Source organism: Hippopotamus amphibius, chromosome 10 (genome assembly GCF_030028045.1).
Source record: "Hippopotamus amphibius kiboko isolate mHipAmp2 chromosome 10, mHipAmp2.hap2, whole genome shotgun sequence".
In the NCBI taxonomy this organism is placed as follows: Eukaryota; Metazoa; Chordata; class Mammalia; order Artiodactyla; family Hippopotamidae; genus Hippopotamus; species Hippopotamus amphibius.
Window position 1 is genome coordinate 6087001 of NC_080195.1, and position 20652 is coordinate 6107652.

The 20652-nt window shown below is 39.3% G+C and overlaps 1 protein-coding gene across 2 annotated transcripts in view; it reads left to right on the forward strand.

Annotated features, from left to right (window-relative positions):
• The window catches only part of WDR17 (WD repeat domain 17), a 65548-nt gene extending 47676 nt beyond the window's left edge, over positions 1-17872 (forward strand). The window contains exons 19-30 of one of the 2 annotated variants that reach the window (XM_057697180.1): positions 258-390; positions 848-939; positions 2234-2333; positions 3160-3299; positions 5991-6011; positions 7021-7156; positions 10044-10185; positions 10451-10553; positions 11512-11613; positions 14632-14730; positions 15054-15237; positions 17666-17872. In XM_057697180.1, the coding sequence (XP_057553163.1) occupies positions 258-390; positions 848-939; positions 2234-2333; positions 3160-3299; positions 5991-6011; positions 7021-7156; positions 10044-10185; positions 10451-10553; positions 11512-11613; positions 14632-14730; positions 15054-15237; positions 17666-17785 (1372 nt within the window). In that variant the 3' untranslated portion in view covers positions 17786-17872. The remainder of the gene's footprint in view (positions 1-257; positions 391-847; positions 940-2233; positions 2334-3159; positions 3300-5990; positions 6012-7020; positions 7157-10043; positions 10186-10450; positions 10554-11511; positions 11614-14631; positions 14731-15053; positions 15238-17665) is intronic. The other variant, XM_057697181.1, reaches the window with a different exon arrangement.
• The last annotated feature ends 2780 nt before the right edge of the window (positions 17873-20652 follow it).

Genomic DNA, 20652 nt, shown 5'->3' on the forward strand with positions numbered 1-20652 from the left:
ACATTAATTTTTAAGACATGAAATGTTCAGTGCAAACTATGAAAATATGTATTGTTCTGAGGGAAAACAAGTACCTATAGTATTTATTATTTCAGAAAACTTTTGTCTTCCATATATGATGTGATTATAAATCTAAGTCTGTGAATTCTGATGCAACTTTTAGGTATTTTAGATATTTCAGGAAGTCTCAGTCCAACTTGAGAGCCTTGAAATTAGTATATCGTAAAAAAACATTTTTTTTGTTGTTATCTTATTAGGAGAGCTGATCAGTTAATCCAGGAAGATAAGGATGATGTCATTCCATACTGCATAGCCATTGGCGATGTGAAAAAGTTAGTCCATTTTTTTATGTCAAGAGGTCAGCTTAAAGAAGCTCTGCTTGTTGCACAGGTACAAATACGTAACAGCACGGGCTGCACACACAGGGAGGCGCGTGGGGGGGGCATGTTCACGTGATGGACAAAGTGTACATGGCTTGGCTCCTGCCCACCTCCCGGCCTTCTTTCTCAGACATTTCAGTCACCTTGTCTTTGCTCTGGTCACAATGAACTTATTTTAGATCTTTAAACGTGCAGGCATCTCTGAACTCTGGCCTTTTCTGTGCTGCTGAAGGTTGTATACACTTGAACAACTCTTTCTAGTAACCATTCACATGAAGCCTCATGTTGATGCAGTGCAGTTCACAATTTTGGTTTTTTTTTTTTTTCTTTCAAATTCTAAGGGTATCTCCAAATAATAGTATAAATTTCAAACATGATTTAAGTATACTTTGTTCAAAATAATGTTCTGAAATTGTCCATTGTCAGCAGTTAGCTAAAGATTGACTAAAGACTGCATTAAATTCCAGGCTGCTTGTGAGGGAAATATGCAGACCTTCCATGTTTCAACACCTAAAGGATCTTCGCATTCTGACGATGTCTGCAAGGAAGACTTTAACGAGTGAGCGATTCATCCTTTATTTGGAGTCAGTATGTTTTGTGGCTGGTTTCCCCTTAGGAGCTTTTACCAGCCTTGCAATTCATCCTTCTTTGTACACAGAGGACTTGTGTGTCTTGTGTCCTTAGCTGCCTCTCTCACCACAGCCTCGTTCCATCACAGCATCTGTCCCCAGAGGAGGAGGGAAATGGGCATGTAGACGTAGCCGCCACGCGTTTTATGCAGCGACCAGAAAAGCAAACTGCGGCACCTAAATTCTTAAAATCTGATCAAACCTTCTGGGGAGGAGAGGCAGTAAAAATAAGATGTGCTCTTTATTGATGTTTCACCGCAGAGTCAATATGGATAACGTCTCCCTGACATCACTCACAATCCATGAGCCCGGTATTAAGGTCTAGAGTAACCTCTAGGCCTCTTGACATGTACACACTACTCTGTATAAAATAGATAACTGATAACGACCTGCTGCATAGCACAGGGAACTCTGCTTAATATTCTGTAATGACCTATATAGGAATATAAAAAGGAGTGATATATGTATATGTGTAACTGACTCACTTTGCTGTACAGCAGAAACTAACACAACACTGTAAATCAACTATACTCTCTCAACTATACGCCAATAAAATTTTTTAAAAATCTAAAAAAAAAAAAGAAATCCAAATACTTCATTTTTAAAAGAAATGGAAATTAGCATTCTCCAGCCGTTTGACCTTTTTCAAGTCTAATAATCTACCTTCCTCTGCGTCTTCTCTTAGCTCCTATCATTGCGCTAGAAAGTAGGATATTTAAACTTTTAGGACACTTATCAAGTAAAAATGATCACAAAATGTTAAGCAAATCATGTGTTGGGACTAATGTATGCCTTCCTGGTCCTTTGCTGCTGTTCTCTGCCGTTTCTAAACTTGGCATTTAAAGATCTAACACACACCACCCCTGTTCTGGTCACCACGTAAATCTTGAAAGGTTTCCCTTCAACCTGTCATTCTTCTCAGGTTAACTGCCCCTATAGCTGAGGCATAAATTATTCGATGTAGGATGGGAAATTCTGAAAATCTGGCTTTTCTTATGAAAAGAAGAAATATTGGGGATGGGGGGAGGAGGTGGCCTGTCAGCTCATCTGCTAAGAAAGACTGCTTCCCTGAATTTCCCCCTAAATCAGGCTTTCCACCAAAACCAAGGATGTAAAATTAGATCTTGTTTGTTTCCTAAAGCAGCTTGTTATAAAAAGGCATCAGTTCACTTTTATGATGCAGTCCTTGTGTTTATATCCAATACGTACACGTTCTCTTCCTAGACTCCTGCAGGAGGCCTGCAGAGAGCTGGCGGAATGGTATTTCCAGGGTGGCCGAGCAGTCCTCGCTGCATGCTGCCACCTCGCTGTGGATAATATCGAGGTACGTTTCAAATTGGCTCATGTGAATGAAAATCTCTTAAGAAGTGTCATGGTGTTTGACGGGGAAAAATGCGGTGACTTTCTATGTAATATCTGATTTTGCATGCTTTCCAAGCCTGAGTGATTACATGCCCAATAAACAGAGATAAACTCTATAGACTATGAGATCTTTTCTTCATCTATTTATTTTTAATACAAGAGACATATTTATAGCAACCTGACTTGAAGTATTTCATCATACATGAGAAGCAGTCGTGGGGTAAAGGGAAAAATCACTGGGCTTGGAGTCAGAAGACCTGACTTTTGAAAGCGGTTATTTTTATAAATGCTTTAGTATATCCATCACAAGCTATGTTTTTAAGGTATTTTTCATTCAGCCCACTAAAGTAGTAGGAAACCATTAAGTAAAGGTATGGGTTCTATTTTGCCTCTCTTTAGATATATTGGCCTTCAGGGATAATTGGTAATCATTGTACACTACTGCAGAAGACTTTAAGAATTTAATTTTTTTTTTCTGATAAACTGAAGGACATGTCGAGGGTATTACAGAGTCTTAATTAATTACAAAAATGTGAGCAAAGGTTCAGAACTCTTAAATTCTGACCTTGTAAAATGTGCTGTATGTGGCTTTATCAGCTTTATCAGCTTTTCCATCTGAGAACTGTAGTTGTCCTTGCCTGAGTACTGTATAGCAATGGAACCCTCAATGTTTTCTAAGGATCATCAATCATAGGGTAATACCACTGTATCGGCTTTGTGCGCTTGGCGGGGAGGATGCCCCTACCTGGCATCTGTGAAACTGAAGGATTGTCTTCTCCTTGAGCAAGCTGGCTATGGCCTACCTGATTCGCGGGAACGAGCTGGAGCTGGCGGTCTGCGCGGGCACAGTGCTGGGAGAGCCCGCGGCCCCGGCAGCCCACTATGCCCTGGAGCTGCTGGCGAGGAAGTGCATGATGATTCCACCGTGGTGAGCATCTCTAAAGTCAAAGAGCAGTTTCCTCGTGGGGGAAACCTGCTTTAAATATTGTAAGTTGCATTTGATACGGTGTGTGTTGGGAGAATACAGGCGCTGCTTTTTTAATAAAAGATGAGAGTGTGGGAGGAAGGGGTGCTGTGAGCCTGAATTAATAGCGAGAACTACCATGGCTACACAGCGAAGTCTCCCAGCGCTCGTTCTGCAGTAGCCCAGCTGTGATTTGTACTGTTTCAAACACATCAAGCATCGTGAGCCAATAAATGTGCACTCCTCAAGATTAGCAGGACCGCATGCTCCTACATTTTAAATTCTGCGTGTCTATGCTCATTCTCGGCAGATCTTGTGTCTTAGTGTGAGGTTTAGAAAATAGTCCCTTTTCTAAGGGAGAGTACTAACAAAGATGGTGTAGCTGGACACTTGGAACAGACTTGGGCGATGCTCTAAAGAGGTGGACCCAGAAAGTCCCTGGGAAACCCAGAGCTCCAGCTCAGAGCAATTCTCCCTCATCTCTCAGGGCAGACAGTCCTTCACTGTGGAGGAAGGAGATGGTGCTGTCACTTTGTTGAATAAAGATGATTTTAGAGTTCTGTCTTCTCTTTCCCCCAAATACTTAGAACATTGAGACGTTTCTACATAAGCGTGTTTATCAGGACTTTCACCTCTCCCCACCGCCTGCGCACACACCCCCACTCTTAGGACCGAGCTAGGGCTTCCCTGGTAGTGCAGTGGTTAAGAATCCGCCTGCCAACAGGGAACACGGGTTCCATCCCTGGTCCGGGAAGATCCCACATGCCATGGAGCAGCTAAGCCCGTGCGCCACAGCTACTGAGCCTGCACTCTAGAGCCTGCGCTTTGCAATAAGAGAAGCCACTGCGCGGAGAAGGCCACGCACCACAAGGAAGAGTAGCCCCTGCTCACCGCAGCTAGAGGAAGCCCATGCTCAGCAAGGAAGACCCAATGCAGCCAATAAGTAAATAAATAAATACATAAATACATAAGAATGCGGAGCTATGCAGACGCCACTGCTGACCACTGCAGAGGACGAGCCACACCACGGCCATCACAGCTCCCTACCGCTCCGGGGCCGCTCGCCGCGCTGGGCCAGTAGCAGTTCAGCCCATGCTACGCTGTAGATACCCGTTTGCCTCAGTAAATGGTAGCACCAAGACTCAAAGCTACATAAACTGGCTCCAGTGTTTGTACTCAGCTACTGTCTTAGTCAGTTGGGGCTGCTGTAACAGACCGGGTGACATACACAAGAGACATTTATCTTCCACGGTTCTGCAGAGTGAGGTGTTCCAGATGAACTGGCAGCTTTGTGTCTGATGAGGGCTGCCTTCCTGGGCCATAACCAGCTGCGCTTTTGCTCCGCTCACGTGGTGGGAGGGGTGCGGGAGCGCCCCATGACCCCTTCATCAGGGCGCTAATCCCATGCAGTAGGGCTCTGCGCTCATGACCGGATTACCTCCCAAAGACCCCGCCTCCTGATACCATCCCGTTAGGGATTGGATGTTGGGGACACAACCATTAAGTCTGTGGCAGCTGTCACACTGCACCACCTCCTCTTCTGGGGCCGAGGCAGAAAAAGAGCAGTGCTTCCCAGTCTCCTCTCCCGTCGGGCCTGGGGGCTTCGCAGAGAATCCGGAGTCTCAGTGTTAGTCGGATTTTCACCCACACCTTACAGTGCTGTCAGAGCTCCCTCCTCCCACCAGAATGGAGAGGTGCCCCCACCATGAGCCTGAGACTTAAGTGTATGTACCGCTGACCACCCCTCAAAAGGACCGAGTTCCATCTCTGAAGAGCTATGGTAGTTGCCGCAGCCCTGACGGAAAGCATGAGGTCTAACTCAGACTATTTAGCCACAGAGGCGACTGACTCTGTGCTAGAAGTCATCATCTAATTCGAATAAAATGTGATTATTATGATTATTTTTTAACATTAATTTATTTATTTATTATTTATTGGCTGCGTTGGGTCTTCATTACTGCATGCGGGCTTTCTCTAGTTGCAGAGAGCAGGGGCTACTCTTTGTTGGGGAGCACAGGCTCTAGGCGTGCAGGCTTCAGTAGTTGTGGCACGTGGGCTCAGTAGCTGTGGCTCCCCGGCTCTAAAGCACAGGCTCAGTAGTTGTGGCGCGCAGGCCTAGTTGCTCCACGGTACGTGGGATCTTCCCGGACCAGGGCTCGAACCCATGGCCCCTGCATTGGCAGGTAGATTCCTACCCTCTGTGCCATCAGGGAAGTCCGTGATATTTTTTTTTTTTTTTTTTTTTTAAAGTAAAGGTAAAAAGTAGCAAACATAAATAGATATTACATTTAAAAGAGGTTTAAAAATCTATAGCCTTAGTTGCTTTTAATATAAAACAAACTTCTCTTTCCTTTGAACTCCCTCCAAGAGCCCTTTCTTTATATAGCCGTAGATTTGTGTACCAGAAACCAGGATAGAGCTCAGACGCTGAAATACGTGGATCCGGCTTATTTCCAGGTGAAATCTATAATCCTCATGGTTATTAGCAGAGCTCCACAAATTAAAAAAAAAAAAAATTAAGATAGCTGCTTTCCTTAAGAGAATGGAATTTTATAAACCAAGAACACGTCATGTTTTTTACAGTTACTGGTAGAAGTTTGCTTTTCCTTGGTTTTCTTCGCATATTCATGGTATACAAATTTATTTTCTTTTTAGCTTTCCATCTATTGGATACAGGTATTATCTAGTTTTATTAAAATGTTTAATGAAAAAAGAACAGAGGAATGACTCTAATTTGAAACCTGTAGAAACATTCAAGTATTTACTTGCCCAATTATGATAGAAAATGTAACACACACAAATTATCCCTAGTCCTGTTCTATACTCACTGTATTCTTGATTAAACATCTAATATTTTCTAAAATACTTTATTCACATGAATGACCAGTTTAGATTTTACTGAAGGCTGTGCAAAGAATGTGGAGAAGGGTTTACTCTGAGTCCACAGCACACCCTTACTGTCTGTTCTAAAGTCATGCTGACTGTCTATCAGTTTCTTGAAAATTGAATAATGATATCTTAAACCATTAAAAATTAGTGATTTCTCACTTATAAGGCTTGAAACCAAAACCTCTTCACCTCATGATTGTTTAAAATGATTTTATACAAAATATTTTAATGCGAAGCTGTTAAAGTCCACATGTTTTTTAAAAGTCTGATTTTAAAACGATTTATTCCATTGATTAAATCTTTAGGAAGCGAATCGGAAAATTTGCATTTCTGTCTTTGATTGCCACCTAAAGTTTAAGAAATGTGCAGAATACCCAAATATCTAAACTTAAAATATGTAAATATCCATTAGCTTTAATGATCCGGAAAATACAATTCTCCATTATTGGCAAGGGAAGCAAAAGTTGATGAGAATTAGCTTTCAGAGTTTCCCTTATAATTCGCTCCAAAGAACATGTCTAATACTGCTTCATTTGGTTAGAGAATGATTCTATGATAACAAAATTAATTGTAAATATATAAAGGCTCAGTTTAGATTTTTAAAAACTAGGCATTTCATAATACATTTTTCCTTCATGACCTTTGGTTTCGGTCATCTACGTTTAGAGGAGTTTCATAGCGAAGTAGGAAATTAGTACTGTTTATGTAAATAGAAAAGCAAGGGAGGTGTAATAAGAGTCTTCTTCCTTTGAGATAGTTCTAAAATGTTTTTTTAGAGTGTTTTTTCTCACTGAAGTTTCTCCTTTTGTTATGTGAATAGGAATCTGGCAGCCGACCTTCTCCTAAGGACTCCTGATAGTGGACTGCAGTTAGTAAAACTCTGCGCTTTCTACCCCGGGTGCACTGAAGAGAGAAATGATCTTCATGAGAAGGTATGCTGACAGTATCAAGTATTCTAGTTAAGAATGCAGCGCTGTGATTCAATTAGTTTTAGGTTCGGTCAGAGATGCACGCAGAGAAACAAATATACGGTCCCATCAGCATCTTCTTATAAAGCAACAAAAATTTTAACAATAAGGAAGAACATTTATTGAGTTTCTACTAAAGGCTTGGAACTGTTCTAAATTTTCACATCTATCTGTTACTTACTGGTCTCACAAGACCCTGAAAAGCAGGGAAGACTGTTCCTAATTTATAAAGAAAGTGAACTCAGAGAAGGTAAGGAACTTGCCGTAACTAGGTAATGGTGGGGTGAGCACTTCAGCATGAGTAACTTCCCATCCCAAGCCCTTTCCACTTTGCATGTGAAAGTACATGTAAGCTAGCTTTAAAAATAGGCAGTTCAGGATCTTTAAAAGAATTAGTGAAGTATAATGAAATTTGGATGCTTATTCTAAAGTGCTTTTTAAAAATGTTTCATTACAGAATATAGGAATTTATATACCAAGGTTACATACAAAAGCCATCAAAGTGTCCAACAATAGGGAGAATGTATAAATTACAGTACATTTCTATATTTCAGTGCTATTAATCCATTAAAAAGATGATGTTCTATTTTTATTGACGTTGGTAATTGGCTATAAAACAGGTAAATAAAACTATGTACACACCATGATTTTCATTTTATTTATTTAATTTATTTTCATATTTATTTTATTTATAGCACAATACAGTTCTTTTAAGAAAAAACTAATATAAATAAAACATTTTCTCGTCTTTAACTCTCAAAATAACAAAGTTTTCTCAAACGAACCTTGGTTTCCCTGCAGTGGCTAAGTGGCCCTATTCATTCAACAAGAGATACTGAGTATTTTGTTAATACAGATAGACCAAAAGTGTGTGTATGTGAGCGAGTGTGTTTATGATATCAGGGAAAATACTTGTGAAAGGATAAATGTTCCAAGTCACCAATGGGCTGTGAGATTATGGGTGATTTTAACTTCTTTATACACTTTGTTCTGTGAATCACTTTTTAAAGGAGCTGCGCTGTGCTTTATAAACACGACAAAAGTTAGTTTTAAGTTGAAATTACAGTGCACGTGGAAGGAAGCAGGAGTGGATTTCTTTCAGTTACGCTTTACACTTGCTGTGTAGTGTTGCAGTATACACTGACATCCTCTGCGGCCAGAGGTGCAGGTGTTAGTACTGAGGCTAAAAGAGGCTAAGTCCTTGTGTACATTTACGCAACTGTTAATGAGGGGACAAGCATGGTCTTCACCCGCTCCTTCCATCACACATCCTGAAAGGGTGTAGGTGGACTCTCTGGTCAGACTTCATTAATAACTCTTTAGAAAGGTGTTAATAACTGGAGAATTTCACAAGTAAGACTAAAAATCATACACACACACACACATTTTTTTTTTTGGCTCGGCTTGCGGGATCTCAGTTCCCCAACTAGAGATTGAACCCAGGCCATGGTAGTGAAAGCCCGGAATCCTAACCATTAGGCCACCAGGGAGCTCCCCTAAAAATTATAATTAAATATTAAGTTATATAGCTTTTAGAATTTTAAGATAGGATAAGAATTACAGGAATGATCAACCTACCCTTCTTATCATATTCTATGTCAGAATGAAATTTCAGTGGGAACCATTTTTTAATTCCCTCTACCCTCATATATCAAAGTGAAGAATGTTTTCTTTGTAACTGGGCACAGTTCCTGGCACATAGTAGATGCTCAGTAAATAACTGGCATTTAGTGAATAAAGATGGGGAAACACGATGAAGTGTCACATACATGAGAGCTCTTTTAATTTAGTTTGTTGTAATTTTTTTGAGAGAGATTGAGGGATCTAAAATATTCAGTTTACTTAATTTGTAAACAACAGGAAATATGAAACTGTTGAATAAATGCATTAATAAACAAATGGAATAAACCATCTTAGTAACTTAAAGGGATGTGAAAAATAGTGAGAAGGGACCAGAGTGACGCATCTCAAAGGAGGAGAGACGGATGACCTCATTGTGGATGAACCACATCGGCTGCGGTCACAACACAAAGTATTCTTTGCAGCGGAGGCTCCGTCTCGGTGGTTGCCAAAGACCAGTGAGACAGCAGTAAACTATGTATGTGTTGCCTAGAAACAAACCAACAAACTTTAACACCTAAACTGCAAATATCATGAGCATGTCAGAATTTTATATAAAAGGTAATTCCCGTCTATGTTATGGAAGCAGAAGAACTGACAGGAGGAGGGAGTGGACTCTCAGTTTTAACAGAAAGAAAATTATTTGAAAAGATGGGGAGTGTTGCTTTTCATCCTACAGCAATGAAATCTCATAGGCTCAAACCTCCGCTCTGTGGCATTTCAGAATGTCAGAGCTAAAAACGTTGAGAGCTTGTCCTTTTTTTGTCTTCCTGCTCAAAATAAAGTTGCTCTGTCTCAAGGCCACGTGAAAGGAAATTACCGTGTATAGGACACGTAAGCATGCACCTTCTATGTTTCCTACATTTAATGTAGTTTTTGACACTGGTCAGTATACTTTTTAAAAAAATAATTTCAGCATTTCGTGCTAAATTACATTTGCAGGTACTAATTCCAGTATCACCATCAGGACAATTTACTTCCACCTCTTTTATTAGGTGTTTGTGTGATTAAAACTACTGACTCATTAGGTAATATGCTATTTATGGTTATTAGATCTTAAAGATATTCCCATAAATGTATGCTCTTAGTACAGATTATTTCATTTACATCTGTTCTCAGCAACTTGAATAAGAAAAAATACTAGGCATATTGGAAATATTTAGCATTTGATACTACTGTTTTTATCCCTATAAATGTTAGTAACATTGTCATCAAACCAATTATATTCTAGTGCAAGCTGCCCACAGTAGAAGAATGTATGCAGTTAGCTGAGAAAGCCCATGCTGATGGCAATATATTTGACACTATAAAGTATTACTTGTTAAGTCAAGAACCTGAAAAAGCCCTTCCTGTTGGTATTGACTTCATCAAAGGTACGTGTTCAGTTGATAGTATAATTTAAATGTACTCTTTTATTTGGTATTTTCATTCATGTTGATAAAAAGGCTTAAAATCAAGCCATCCTGAATTTAGAAAGGAAAGAAATTGCTGAGTGTTTGATATTGGGACCTGTTTGTGATCTAGAAAATAAACAGGTAGATATCATTGACCAGAAAACAATTACATAAGTTAAAAATTGGACAAACAAGTGTTCATCCTATTATTTAGAGGATTTTTTATTTGGTTTTATTTTGCCAGAACACATCAGTAGTTCACATTGGACTTTGGATACCATTTACCCCGTTCTTGACCTATTGAGTTATATTCGTACTGAAAAATTAGTCTTGCATACATGTACTGAGTGAGTACTTTTTCTCCAAAATACGTAACTGAACTTATGTAATGTTTCAAAATGGCTGTGCTGCTTTTGGTGTTCAGATCAAGAAATAAGAACATCTTGGACAGATAAGTGCACTTGTAGAAAAATGACATTTTAAATTTGTTTTATCCTTAGGTAAAAATACAGAGGTCAATTTGAAACAAATGATAAATCTTATTGGTCCCATTTCCTAATACCTAGTGTGTTTATGTGTAGGTACACACAGACACACACATACACACCTGGTTCAAATAGGGGTAATTCAAAGTTTTGGGATGGATTTGGACCTCACGTCCTCGGCGGTCTCTCTAGCGGTCATAGCTCTTAAATCTGTATGTGTGCAAAGCATACTAAGTTGGGGAAAGAAGTGAAAGTGCTAGAAGGGAAAAAAATAGACACCATCCTGGAATTCAAGTATCATTTAAGGACATGGTTATCCATGTAACTAAAATCCCGAGACCACATATATTTATAATAGAGGCTTTGGGCTATTTTTGTTGCAATGCCGAGTGGAAAAGATGGGGCAAAGCCTGTGAAACTTGGGCAAGCTTTCCCGGGGGTGGGGGGGAGGCACAGGGGATGTCCTCTGTCCTGCCCTACAGGCTTCACAATATGCCCAGAATCCCTCAATCCACCAAATGAGTTACTTGGGAAGAACTTACATGAAGGAACAGACAGGAAGAGGGAAAAACAAGGTGGCAAGAGTTAAATATCATTTAAAGACATTTTATTTAAATTACATTTCATGTTGTTACATACAAGTCTGAATAGGAGTTAACTGCCGAAGAAAACATCTTCAAGTGTAGAACATTTTCTAAGCAATTTTGCTATAAATGTCACCCATCAAAATACAGAGACACAAGTACAGTAACTGTATATGAGAGCAGTGTTCTGTACCTCAAGGTATGGAATTAAAAAAAATAAATATATTCTCTCTTAGAGCTCGAAATGAATTGCTGATATTATGCGGCTACGTTGGTGCATTACTGGCTATCAGAAGACAGTACCAAAGCATCGTCCCGGCACTGTATGAATACACGAGGTAAAAGCAGTTTCTCTTCTATTGTGAAATTAGTGCGTTTCACTAAGATGGTTCGTGTCTAAGTGCATCAGAGAAGCAACAAATACGTTTTGCGTGTGTCCACTGATTGCATCCATGTGCTCCATGATAAAGCAGCAACAAATGATATGAATTACAGTGAACTAGCGTGTAAATAATGGAAATCCTAATTCTAGCTTAAACACTAGGGTTTCCCGGTCTTATGTCAAGACCCTCAGGGAAGCCCTTACCGGGCAGATTCCATCAAGGGTCTGGATTCTCCCCTTCTTTCAGCTCTGACATTCTGGGCTTCCTTCCTCCTGCCTGAGTGACCCAGGGTTACCAGGTTGCCTGCGGCCCTCTGTGTAGTAGGTGTGCATTCGAAGCGGGAAGGAGAGGTAAGGGTGACAGGATGGAGATCACAGAGGGCAGGACCGTTTGATTCAGGGAGGAAAGTCTTCCTTCGGGCTGTGTGCCTACAGCCCACTGGCAAGGACGCTGGAACCCCACTTTTAACAGAAGATGAGAAACTGTGTATTTTAGCTTTCCCATCTCAACAGTAGAAAAACGCAAAGTAAAGAGGGTTTGTGAGTGGCCGGAAACTCCCTATTTTATATTCAGGTATAACCTGCCTGCCAGAGGCCTGCATTTTCGAACACCTTGCTGAACGTCAGCCCTTGTGCCTTAAACTCGCCATATTCAGAAATAAAATCCGGTGCCTTCCCTAAAAAACCCTTTCTGAGTCTAGGAGTTTGCTACATGGCAGAGTAGGTAACTCTTAAAAGTGCTGAGAGTCCGTGGTTAGGCAGCTTTTCTGAGTTCCCTTCACGTGGGCAGAGGGTTCTGGGAGCAACTAGGCTCTCTCCCCCGAACTTTTTCTCCGGGCTGTGCAGGTGCAGGGCTTGTGCAGCCGCGGGCCTGCCCCCCGGGGCCGACCAGGGCGTCCCAGGAACTGCTGCTCTCAGGGCGCTCCAGGAAAAAATCTATGCAGGCAGCAAAAGCACAGTTCGAAAGCAGCTTTTAACAGTATTGACATATAAGAACAATAGGCTGTATCACATGGAACTAATATTGTTTAATAAAGTATGTTCAGCTCTATCTGACTTTGGTACTGATGAAAGAGAGAAAGTGGTCACTTGAAATAATATCACGAATGCAGGAAGGCATGTTATTCGTAAGGCAGGAGAGACTTGAGAGAATGGGACTAAGTCAGAAACAGGTTAGTTCCGAAGGAGAAACTTGAGCTCCTGAATTTTCCAGAACGGCTCTTCTTCCCTCTGGGAGGGAGGGCGGCGTCTCTGTCCTGCTGCTTTTGCTGATTTCCCCAGACCTCGCACGTCCCATCCCCAGGCTGTTCTCTCCCCTCCCCCCGCTCTCCTGCTCGCCCCCCCCACCCACCCACTTACTCTGCCCCTCGGAAGCCCCCCTGTCACCTTTGTGGAGACACCTCAGCCTTCCGTGTGCAGGCACGGCTGCCCCCAGCGCCTGGGCGCCCTGAGCTCAACGTGCTCAAAATGAAAGGCTCTCCCTTCTCAGACCTGCGCCTCCGGGGTTCGCAGCACCGCAGGGAGGACGACGCGCTCCGCTTCTGCGGCCCGCAATTCAGGGAGCAGGCTCAGGACCCGGCGTTCTTCCGCGCTGTCCGCACCCAGGGACGCAGGGAAGCCCCACGCCCGCACGTTTCTCATCCTCCGGGGCCCACTGTTCCTGTCTTGACTGACTGTCCCCTGCGGTAGCCCGCCTTCTAGTCGCCCTGCCCCCCTGCCTCCTCCTGGCAGCACCCCCCCGCCCCCCTCCCCCGGATGCAGGAGCCTCCCTGCTAGGGAACAGATGACAGTCTAGATCCTTAGTCTTCCTGTGAAATTCCACGGAAATCAGATTCCTTCCTTGTCACCCCCTCCCCGCCGTGTGCTTTGACATGTTCTCTACTCCGGCCAGATGGAAACACGTGTGATTCCCTGTACACATCAGCTTTTCTCTGATATTTTCAGTGTTCTGTCCACCTGTTTATCTTGGTTTTTCTCCTCACTCTGTAACAATGCTTTCCCTACAGCAGGTCATCAAAACCTGCTGGGCAGACAAAGTACTATCAAGTGCAGAAGTGTAGACAGGGAAGATATATTTTTTAAAGAATTTATTTTGGAGTCAGGCTACGTTATCCATGAAAGAATTTTAAGTTCAATAATTCGAGGTTGAAAGAAAACAAGCTACGAACTGATTTGAGATAATATTACTGAAATGTTAGGGGTATGTGTGTGGGGGGAGGGTGTTTATACATTTTTTTCTCATCAGTTCTGATCATGTCCCAGCAGAATAATGACCACCAGCAAGAGTAGCCATAAAATGTAAAGGACAGAAGCGCTCGCTTTCACACCTACTTCCTCTGTAGAGTCTTATGTTCTTTTTATCTCCTAAACAACTCATACTGTTAAATTTCAACCAACTACTTCCTTGAAAACCATACTGAGTTTGTAACATAGAGAAACTAGGACTAGTAATTCCTTATCTATAGCCTCATAATTAACGATAATATCATATCTGTTTCCCAGTTTTCTACACACGGACGTGAGGCATCACTGCTGTCACTGTCTCACTGTTTTTTGCCCCACACACATCCCTGTCATGAAAGAACTGAAGTCAGCATTTCCACTGCTTTTTGCCAATTGACACTCTTCTTACTGGTCCACTTGCTTTCTTACTCCTAATAGTCATCTTTAATACGGAGCCGCACTGGACCACAGAGTAGCCGGCTGTTACTCAGCATCACTTGGCCTGTCATCTAACCAATATTTACTGAATATCTTTGACTAGCCAGGGACTTACACACACACACACACACACACACACACACACACACACACGCACGCACACGCGTGCACGCATGCGTATATAGTTACATATACACATAGATTTGTGAACAACAGTTGTTAAATCTGAAATTGCAGTTATTTAAAGTATATTTGCCTTTTTTGCTATCTTCGTCTCAGATGGCAGATGTTAATTTCTTTTTCATCTGTTCAGTCAGCTATTAAAACGTCGGAAGGTGTCAGTGCCTTTAAAAATTGAGCAGCTTTCTGAGGAATTGGATGCTTGGAGAGCTTGTACACAGTCTATCAATCGGTGAGTGGAATCTGATATAAAAATTGGTATCCAGAAGGTATCACTTAATATTATAGACAAACTCGTTGAAAATTTAGTTGTCTCATTGTTTATCTTGGCAGGATAATGACTCGGGTTGTTTAGCATATACTCAGCAATAATTTACAATGCTCTTCTTTCCTGCCTTTTTTAAGTCCTTCATTTTACTATAAATTAAGTGTAAAGTTGATTTGCCATCTTTGATAAAGGAGGACTAAATAATCATCAGGGACTGTTTTTAATCTAAACCTTAACAATCCTGTGATTCTACAGAAATAAAAATGTAATATCTGTTGAAAATATAGATCACCAGAAGAATCTCCATATACACCTCCTTCTGATTCACAAAGACTGGTTTATGCAACTCTACTGAAGAGACTAAAAGAAGAACCACTCAGAGGCATTGTCGGACCAGATTATGTGACTGGATCCAATCTCCCCAGTCATTCCGATGTTCACATCTCTTGTCTTACAGGATTAAAAATCCAGGTACAGCCTGATGTCAGGCATAAACTATGCATGTCCATCATTTTTGTTTCATTATTTTTTGAAATGTGATCTTAAAATAAGCATAATCAGAATAAAAGTAGGTACCTATAAAGAGGCCTGAGGCCCAGTGAGAAAATACTGCCCTTAATGCTTCCGTATTTGGTATAAATGGTTTCTCCTTAAAATAAATTCAGGGACATAGTCATTGTACTGTTATCATAAAAGCAGTTCGTATAATAGATATACCTAGTATTACTAGATATACCTAGTAATGTTTAAAAATACGTATAGATCATATCCTTAGGGAAATTAAATAAGGAAGATAAAGCAACAGTCAACAGTTACAAATTACTATATCTCAGTAGATTAACTTTATAGTCTCCATTTTATTTCATAAACACAAAGAAAGCAATTAAAAACTGATAAGTGTATAATATATCATTGATATATTATGCATATCCTTACATTGACTTACTGAACTTTTCAGCGATTAAAAATTACGGGGATCAATCTTGAGGGATGGCTAATTCCCAAGGAATGGTCCCTCATGCCCAAAGTAACGATGGTGAACGATGCTGGAGCCTCCCAGTGTGACCCGGGGGTGCCATTATCTCCAGAAAATAGAGAAGCCTTCCACATCTAGCTGTAGGTGTCCCCAAGAAGTAAACAAAGCTGAGTCCCCGTGAGATGCTAATGGAGACCAGGTGGGACTGAAAGAACCACCTCGGGGCACATTTACATTTTACTAAGTGGGTTCTTGTATTTCTAATGTAAGGTAGCTAATTGCATTTCTAACACTGAGGTGCCTGGTCAATGGAGAGAGGGATTTGGGGGCATAACCACTCAAATCAAATATCTTGCTACTAATATAAACTCTGACTATAGCTTGACTTGACACTGAAAACAAACCAAGTCTTCAGAGCACACCAAAATATCCCAAACCACAGACAGGGCACAGAGCTGTGTATGTGCTTGTTCTCCATTTAGGTTCAGAAATGAAGAACCAAAGCAGTAAATTCAAGAACTGATCATTAAAAAAACCAAAACTGTCACACAGAGGGAAGGGAGTCAGAGAAAAACAAATGTATATTAACACATATATGCGGAATATAGAAACATGGTACAGATCAACCGGTTTGCAAGGCAGAAACAGAGACACAGATGTAGAGAACAAACGTACGGACACCAAGTGGGGAAAGTGGGGAGGGTTGGGGGAGAATGAATTGGGAGATTGGGATTGCCATTTATACATTACTAATAAGAAAAAACACACCAAGTTGTACACTCTAAATATATGCAGTTTATTGTATGTTAACTGTATCTCAATAAACGTTCTTAAAAAAAAAAAAAGAGCAAAAACCATGCAGTTTTTGGAGTGTATTTTCATTGCCACCCACCGCCCTCCATGTACCACTTCTAGTTCTCCACACCTTCCTGTTCTTTCTCCTCTTCAGGGCTTTTTCTCCATCTGAGACGGACAGACGACCTCCTGCACAGGGTGCCTAACCTCTCTGCACCCACACCCCCGTTAGGAAAGGATTACTAATTGTCTTACATACACCAAGGTGCACAGGACTGATTTAGAGGCAGTGCTACCCTCCCAGAATATTTCTGTTCCTGCAGAAAATCAATGTGTTCTGGTTAAAACTGAAATTTCAAGTACCTATGAATAGGAAGCTGTCTACTTCGTGTAATGGATTTTCTAATGTCTAGAAATAAGTTGCTAATGACAAGCTGTTATTGTTTGAAATCATGATCAAAAACCTGATACATTTAGAACATAATTAAGAAAATGTTTTTATACCATCTTGTATTCTTAAATTAATGCTTTTTCCTTCTAAGAGTCAGGAGATACAGATTGAAAGGGTTTTGGGCGATTTAGTTCTTCAGAACTAACCTTGACATACAAAATAGCTGATGTAACTAAATTATAGATGTGCTGGTAAGTCACAGAGATGACATGACTTTAAATTATATATACACATATATAGCAATGTGTTTTTCATCTTCTGGAGAGTAGGTTGAGTTTCTGGCTTAAATAACTTACCCAGCTGTATCGATGTAGGTTGTATGATTAAAAGAGTGAAGTTTACTAAAGTCTATTATTAGGCATATATGCCTTTATAAATGTTAACTTTGTAGTGATTAATAGATTAACAATACCTATTGTCATTTACAGTGCTACCGTAATTAAAGAATTCAAATTATAAAACTAAATTCTATTTCGAAAGACATCAGGGCATAATGTTTAACGTTTATTTGGTGGCAATTCAAAGAATCTAATTTTTCTCATAATTTAAAATTTCCTATCAGCGTTGCCTAAATATCACCAGTGATTTTTTACTAGAGTGATTCTATTTCTGGAAGTTTAAAAAGCTATTGCAAATTCATAACCGTGTCTACTCTTACCTCAACTCTCACTGTGCAGGGCCCTGTGTTTTTCCTCGAGGATGGGAAATCCACCATCTCCCTGAACGATGCTCTGATGTGGGCGAAGGTGAACCCATTCTCACCTTTGGGGACTGGAATACGACTCAACCCATTTTGATAGAAGGTCTTTCCTACACTTGTTTTTTTAAAGACTTTTGCGGGTTAGTATTACCTTAACCTTTGTTGTCCAAGAGCCAAAGGTATGGAGGAGGAGGTGGGAGGTGGGGACTCAAAGTTGATTTTATGCATTAACTTCAACAAATAAAATATTTATATAATTTCAAGGAAAAATAGGCATCTCCTTTATAAAATATAATAGCCTTGTTTGGGAGGAAGGTAATATTTAAATTATAAAGGACTGCCAAATCTAAAAGAGCATATGCACTTTTCACAAAGCACAAAAGGTACCAAATACTCTATTGTTGAAACACTGAAACATATACAATTGTGCAGCACCTAGAATAGTGCTTGACATGCAGTCATATTTGAGTGACTGAATATCTCAAAGTATCGAAATGTAAGGTATGTACAACTGATCTCCAAGTTAAACACTGATACTGTCCTCTATAAAATGTATAGTAAACCACTAGTTTTAGCTCATATTTAATCAAAGTTTTCAGTTATAAGCTTAATATAGATCAATAAGTGGGTACATAAAGTACTTTGAGTTTTTTTTTTTTTAAAAGAAAACATTCCCAAGTTTGTAGCTGAAACTCAAATGTCAAATTATAAAGGAATAGGTTATATAAACATGAAAAAAAATTGGGGGTGAAAAACACAAAGTGCAGTGAAATCTACGTGAGAATTTGCATTTGATGATAATGGACCATTTAAAAAGATATTCGGTATTTACGAATATTAATTTTGATTAATGTATTTAATATTTACATAATATCTAATCAATTTATACTTACTCTAATATAGTTATAATTAACATAATTTATTTGATGAAAATTAGTTTTCAAATGAATTTCTGTAAGTAAATAGGATATTAGTTGAAATTTGGGATATATTATTTAAAGTCAGGTTTTAAAAATATATATAAAAATAGTACATCTATCAATATTTATAAAATATCGATATCACGCCTGAGCTGTGACAAGTATTGCAATTGTACTAGAATTCTGACTTTGAAATTTATGAAATGAATGCACCCTAGAAAGACTAGTACTTTGATACCCAAGGTGTTTTACAAGACTTATAATACAGATATTTTGTCTAACTAGGGATTGAGCTCATATAACTAGAACAATGGTGGTTTTTATTATCTTTAAACTTGTTACATTTAAAATATTTTAAAATTTTTCTTAAATAAGCTTCTTAAAACAGAAAACAATTATTTATATTTCAGTGATAAAAACAAATATTATGTACCTGTCTATCACATTGACCTACTTCTAACTCCACAAAAAAAAAATTTAGCCTTAAATTCCATTTTATAAAGAAAATACTGATATTATAGAAGAGAATGTATACAACTCAGAGATGCAATGGGTAGTGTAAATTGTATCTGAGAAGTACTTTTTAACCCTTACTGATATGTGTAATTCAAATTCTTTTTTTTGGTGAGGGCTATTCTTAATTGACATATATGTACTGTAGTTTCCTCACTAAAAATGGCAGATTTATCCTACTAAATTCTACTATCATTCTCTGTTTTGTTTTAAAATAGATAAAAGACCCTAACTTTGTGCTTTAAATACTTCAAAGATATTAAATTATACATATATCAACAATTGCTATATTCTTTTGTATTTTAATGAATGCAGGAAATAATATTTTAATGTATAAAGTATGAAAAAAACGTACAGCTCCTTATCACATGAAGACAGTAGAGGTACAACCCAATATTTATGTAAAACCCAAATTTGATTGATTCAAATGCAATTCTATTATTCCTTGACTTCAGCAATGTTCTATACCTTAATATTAATTATGACTATTAATTCTTCATAAAATTATGTCATTTGACTTTGTCGATCTGTATCTGTCTTAGTATGAAAAACAAAGCAATTTTTAAAATTTGTAAAAGTAAATTTCATTGCCATGAGTGACGCCCTCTTTCAGGAGATTGAACACAGAGTCAAGATAATAAAGAAACTTACTATTTGACTGTTTACCCAAATCTCATCCTTTTCTCTGGAAGTTTCTCCAGCTGAGCTTCAGAAGACTTGTTTCTAAAACGCTTTCCTAATGAACTTTATTTTATGGTTTAAAAATTATTCTCATAATTTTCTAAACCCATTCCCAAGAAGGCCTCAATTTCATCAGGGCTTTCGTTAATTTCTTTTACTAACTATTATTGCTTCAGAAAGGTAAGATTAAACAAGGAAGTCTCTGGAGGCAGCGATTCTAATAAAACTCTCTAAGCCCTCAAAAATGCAGAAAAACGAATAGAATTTTGTTGGAAATTGAGAAGCATATCATGGGATTCAGCATTAGCAATACTCATCTTGGAAGTCAAATGACAGTGAGGTAGCATAAAAACATGAATAATTCCACTTGAAGAAAATTTTCCAAATATGAATTTAAAATTACCAAGAATAAATGAAATATAATCAGTCTTTGAGGCTATCAGGCTGTTTTTTTCCCCTTCAATAAAAATATAGGGCATGGCAGCCAGCAGGAGGGGTTTTTTAATCAAACTAAATGGTTTGCTAAATACCAGACTGAAATTCCAAGTGAAGCATGATTTTCCTTCCCCACAACTCAGTATCAACAGGAAAGATGCCTGTTTTTTTTAATGGCTTAAGTAACGCTGTTTATGGAGGTGGGCAAGGTGTTCTATGGGCCCATGTACAATAGTAATAACCATTCAGAAGAAATTTCTGTTGATGAGCATCACGTGGAAATAAATAGTATCAGGCAAACTAGCGGCGCAGCTCTTTTCCTTCCTAGTGAGGAAAACATGTTACAAAGTAGATTCACCATTCCTGCAAAATTTATAAGAGAGAATTCTTACTCTTCATGGTGAGTTATGTTAAC